We start from the raw sequence: 5866 nt of genomic DNA on the forward strand, positions 1-5866 counted from the left end.
ATCTATCTATCTATCTATCTATCTATCTATCTATCTATCTATCTATCTATCTATCTATCTATCTATCTATCTATCTATCTATCTATCTATCTATCTATCTATCTATCTGTCTGTCTGTCTGTCTGTCTGTCTGTCTGTCTTTCTATCCATCTATCAGTCTATCTATCTATCAGTCTATCAGTCTATCTATCTATCTATCTATCTATCTATCTATCTATCTGTCTATCAGTCTATCAATCAATCTATCTATCTATCTATCTATCTATCAGTCTATCTATCAGTCTATCTATCTGTCTATCTATCTATCTATCTATCTATCTATCTATCTATCTATCTATCTATCTATCTATCTATCTATCTGTCTGTCTGTCTATCAGTCTATCAATCAATCAATCTATCTATCTATCTATCTATCTATCTATCTATCTATCTATCTATCTATCTATCTATCTATCTATCTGTCTGTCTGTCTATCTATCTATCTATCTATCTATCTATCTATCTATCTATCTATCTATCTATCTATCTATCTATCTATCTATCTATCTATCTATCTGTCTGTCTGTCTGTCTGTCTGTCTGTCTGTCTTTCTATCCATCTATCTATCTATCTATCTATCTATCTATCTATCTATCTATCTATCTATCTATCTATCAGTCTATCTATCTATCTATCTATCTATCTATCTATCTATCTATCTATCTATCTATCTATCTATCTATCTATCTATCTATCTATCTATCTATCTATCAGTCTATCTATCTGTCTATCTATCTATCTGTCTATCTATCTATCTATCTATCTATCTATCTATCTATCTATCTATCTATCTATCTATCTATCTATCTATCTATGTGTCTGTCTGTCTGTCTGTCTGTCTGTCTTTCTATCTATCTATCTATCTATCTATCTATCTATCTATCTATCTATCTATCTATCTATCTATCTATCTATCTATCTATCTATCTATCTATCTATCTATCTATCTGTCCGTCCGTCCGACCTCCGTCCGTCGTTGTGCAGCTATTTCACCCGGCAACACAGAGAGAAGTAAATAAAATGTTTGTCTAAATGTTCCAGTGAATGTTTTTTTTGCATTCAGTTGAAGTTATAGTAGGTTTTAGTCAGAAACGTGATATGTTTTGATATGCTGATGAAGATCTCTGGCGTTTTGTGTCATTTATTGCTATTTTAAATTTAAGAAAATCTTTCTTTTAGCTGTTATATAGTCAAGTCAAGTCAAGTCACACTTTATTTATGGAGCGCATTTCATACCAGGGCAACACAATGCACTTTACAAAGAAATACAAAAAAGAAAGAGAGAAATAGTTGTCAGCCGGTCATTACAAAAGAATGCCCCTGAAACAACAGCAACAACAAAAGCAACAACAAAGACAACAAAAACAACAATAAAAACGACTCCAACCACAGTGGCAGCAACAGCAACAGTAAAACAACATCAGCAGCAACTTCGACACCAGCGGCAACAACAACAGCAGCGACGTACACGCAAAGACGTCACTGGAACCGGAAGTGGTAGCTCTCACCGGAACTGGAAAGGTCACTCACTACAGGATTATCTTTTATTGGGAATGGGGCTAGATGTGGTCAAAGTATTGACACTTGATGTTGATTCTCCTGTCAATCATTCATCGTAGACTTCGAGCCTGAGTGTTAGACGGGGCTCACAGCCAGATCAGCTAGGAGTCCTCCTTGGGCAGACGGAATGTCTAAGGTGCAAAAGTCATTCTTAACTCCGGTCGTTTTGCTTGTCCTGGTGTGTTGACGACGAAAACACATTTTCACAGTGTTTTTTTTTTTGTTGAGGAGAGAACGTATTGCATATTTGGATCGTTTATTTCGGAAAAGAAAGGATCGGTTGGAAACAATGGGAGCTACGGAGCTCTATGACCGTAGGCCGTGGCACGAGATCAAGGTCACGTTGCGAAATTATCATCGGGGAAATGGCGATGGATGGATCTGGGGACTGGAACACCCCAGGAGCTTCCAGTGCTGAAGGCCTGAGGCGTCGCTAAATGGTGAAGGCAAAACGTATATGAAACACATGAGGTGGTTCTGAGGGGCAGCAGCCATATTTATTATAGTATGTTTTCTACAAGGAATTCAACCAATTCTTATATGTTTCTCTGTGGCAATCATAACTCAAAGGGAAGACCGACATGTTTTGTTGGATAAAACCTTGTTGACTTCTCTTTTGGAAACAAACCACAACGCATGTGTCACCTTGTTACCTCCGATGGACCAAGTTAGCAAACTGTAGTTCTCGGTCATTAACAGTTTTTATTGCATCAGTGGTATTTTGGCTGGCTCAGCTTTCTCCATTTAAAGCTGTCTGGCATCATAGTGTAATTAACTTAATCTTTGACCCGCATTGATACTTTGTCCCTTCTCCATTCCCTGCGCTCTCCTTGCCAGTATCCTAATTCATTCTTGGCAGTGACACCCAAAGTTATGTCTGCTATTCACTGGGTGACCAAATCAGGGAAGAGAAATTTCCTAATTCTGCCAATCGCCTCTGTCATGTGGAGCTGTGTATCGTGTATCTGATCATCGGCATTAAAGCACCATTATGTAATTTTTTTTTACCTTAAAATAACAGCTTAAAAATCATTTTGATGGTCCACTGACTTGTTATATGGAGAGTGGCACGGCTTTCATTCCCACCCAGCCCCAGGATGCCTGTTCTCGCACTATGTAACTTTGGTGTTCAGGTACGAAACCGTGGGAAAAGTGCGTTACGCTTTACGGCACTACATCACTTCCTTGATGTTTGGCTCAGGGTTTCCGTTAGCCGGTAACTATCTTCTTTTTTTTTTTTTTGACTGGTAACATTTATTAAAAAAAACAATGAAAATAAATCATAATCTTGCCGGTCAAAATGTCCGGTAATAATGTTCATACAAAACGTAGCCGCTCCACCTCCGCGTCGGGGGCGAGATGGGCCGGCGGTGCGCCCCGCCCTCACTTTCATTGCGCCCTGGGGTTTGTTTCACCCTCTTGTGCGTGCGAGCCGATCCGCCAGGCCGAGCCCATCTGGTACCTGCACCCGTAGCGGGGGGCCCCGTCCGTGACAACTCAGTCTGTGGCTCCGGGACGAGGTCCGTGCAAGGGGCGCTGTAACCTAGGTGTACATTATATTTGTGTTTGTAACATAGACTGTTGTTGAAATGTGACTGATAAGGTTCAAATTTCTCCAGTAAAATTTATTCATTACGGACACGTTTTAGGACAGTGGCGTAAAAGTTAAGTTGGACTCATAAACTGTAGGGGCGCAAATACCAAAATCGCCAAATGCTGCTCTAATGACACCTGACTCATGTCATGATATAGAACTTGAAATGAAATATCCCATAGTGATCTTTAATCCCTTCAATGTCATTTTCTTCCAATCGTTGGCTGAAGTATGTTTTTTTATTATGCAATGTAGTGCACTGAATTGTTTCGGTAGTCAAAAATCAACTAATAATAACACGCACATATATAATTACTCACCCTAATAAGTGAGGATAAAAAGGTAAAAAAATAAAATATTGATAATCATTTTGCCGGGGACACCCTACAATTCCTTCACCGACCCATAGCGGGCCACGGACCTAACTATGGGAACTTGTTGGTCTAGCTCACTGAATCTTTTTGGCAAACCAACCAACAAACACACATTTATATATTTATATAAAATATATGCACATATGTAGTTATGTAGGATGAGTACATTTGTTTTGTGAAAATGCATATTAAAATGTATTAATAAAATGTTAAGTCTAAACAAAAATACAATTAATAAATAAATAAATGAATAAATAAATATCATGAAAACACATTTAAAATATATCTTCAAATCAAATTTTTTTAAATAAAAATAAATACATTGCTGGAGGCATTGCCCGGAGCCGTTACGGGGCCGCGGACGCCCTTTTGGGAAACGTCGGTCTAGCTCACTCGTGGTTTTTGCTAAACCTCCCAAAATAAACGAACAAACAAACAAACAAACAAACAAACAAACAAACAAACAAACAAACAACCTCTGTCCGAAACGAAACTCTCGCTTAATTCACCATAAACAGTTTCTACCAAGAGAAACGTGTCTCGCTGTGGCTGCAGCGCCCAGTGACGCACTACTACACGGCGCGCGCGTCTGTATCTGAGGGTGTGTGTGTGTGTGTGTGTGTGTGTGTGTGTGCGGGTGCGGCTGAGTGTGTGTGCGCGCACGTCCGAACTTCCCGGTGGAAACACACTACGCGGAACTGACGCGGAATCGGTTATTATTCTCCCTCTTTTTATAGTGTGTGTGTGTGTGTGTGTGTGTGTGTGTGTGCGCGTGTGCGCGCGTGCGCGTGTGCGCGTGCGTGTGTGTCGTTAACCCCGGATCAACCGCCGATGCAGAGGGAGGAAGAGGGGGGCTCGTCAAGGGATCCGGTCTCCGGAGCGCACCTCCCTCTCTCCCCGCTGCGCCTTCCCTCTCCCCGGGCCCCGCGCTCCGCTCCGCCAGGGGCTCTCCGAGCCCCGCACACCTCCACCTCCTCCGCCTCCTCCGCCTCCTCCGCCTCCTCCGCCTCCTCCTCCTCCTCCGCCTCCTCCTCTCCGCGGAGTGGGGAGAGGGCGAGCGGGCAGGCGTCCGCGGCACACCGGCAACTTCTTCCAACTGGGGAGGGAACGCGAGCTTAGAGGGAGATCGCAGACGGACACCTGATGGTGCTTGGATTCCAAAACCCTTTCAAAATGAAATCCCTGCAGCGGGCAAGGGCTTCGGGAATGTGGGAGACATGACGTTGTCCTGCACGGTGAGTGTTGTTGTTGTTGTTGTTGGTGGTGTTGGTTATTTATTTTGCTTTTCGTGTTTGTGTGAAATGAGTGGACGTGTGGAGATATGCGTGTAGTTTACAGCTCCAATAGTTGTATTTTTTTTATTTTTTTTTGGCTGTTGGCGCTTTACACACCAGAAATATCCGAGAAACAGTCATTAGTCATGTGGATGTTATGACCGAGCAGGTAATAGAGGCATTGGCTAGAAGAGCTCGCAGAGTGTATGAAGTTCCAAAAAAAAGTATTTACTGTAATGCAGCCTCAAAATGAACATTTTTTTTCTGTTTTGTGCGTTTTCTGTTTTGCCATCATATATCACACTGTATATACTGTATACACCGTGTGTGTACATGTTTGTGTGTGTGTGTGTGTGTGGGGGGGGGGGGGGGGGTGCATGTATGTGCAATTCATAAACACAAATGTCAAAGTGAAGACGAGTCAGACTGAAATAAATCGTATATGTGGTTATTATACTTTAAAAATCGTATAAAAAAAAAAGACAACATTTTACGATATCACGAGATTTAAAAAATCTCAGGTGATACCTGCTCTCATATCCGCCTACGTGTGTTAGAGTGTTTACAGTTATCAGCTCTCTCATCATTCCTCTGCGTTTTGTGCTCCGTCCACACCTTTCCTGCAGTGAAGTACCTTCACCATTTGCATTCTAATGATTTTCCATCCACATTCATTTTTTCTTGCTCCGTCCACACCTCTCCTGCAGTAAAGCAACCAGCCTCCACCCCCCCACCCCCTCCTCCACCTCCCCCTCCCCACCCCCGCGCCTCTCCACCATGACCGCCACCGGCACGTACCTGAACCTGACCTCCCTGCTGAACGCGAGCGAGCTGCAGAACCACAGCAGAGGATGCTCCCTCACCAAGACGGGCTTCCAGTTCTACTACCTGCCCACGGTCTACATCCTGGTCTTCATCACGGGCCTGGTGGGGAACAGCCTGGCCATCTGGATGTTCGTCTGCCACATGAGGCCGTGGAGCGGCATCTCCGTCTACATGTTCAACCTGGCGCTGGCCGACTTCTG

At 42.9% G+C, this 5866-nt stretch overlaps 1 protein-coding gene across 1 annotated transcript in view; it reads left to right on the forward strand.

Annotated features, from left to right (window-relative positions):
* Positions 1-4262: 4262 nt before the first annotated feature.
* p2ry1 (purinergic receptor P2Y1) overlaps positions 4263-5866 on the forward strand; it is a 2933-nt gene continuing 1329 nt past the window's right edge. Inside the window, exons 1-2 of the mRNA XM_080006478.1 lie at positions 4263-4802; positions 5549-5866. The exon at positions 5549-5866 is cut by the window's right edge and continues 1329 nt beyond it. Of these exons, the coding sequence (XP_079862604.1) occupies positions 5619-5866 (248 nt within the window). The 5' untranslated portion in view covers positions 4263-4802; positions 5549-5618. The remainder of the gene's footprint in view (positions 4803-5548) is intronic.

Source organism: Zeus faber (assembly GCF_960531495.2).
Source record: "Zeus faber genome assembly, chromosome: 9".
Classification (NCBI taxonomy): Eukaryota; Metazoa; Chordata; class Actinopteri; order Zeiformes; family Zeidae; genus Zeus; species Zeus faber.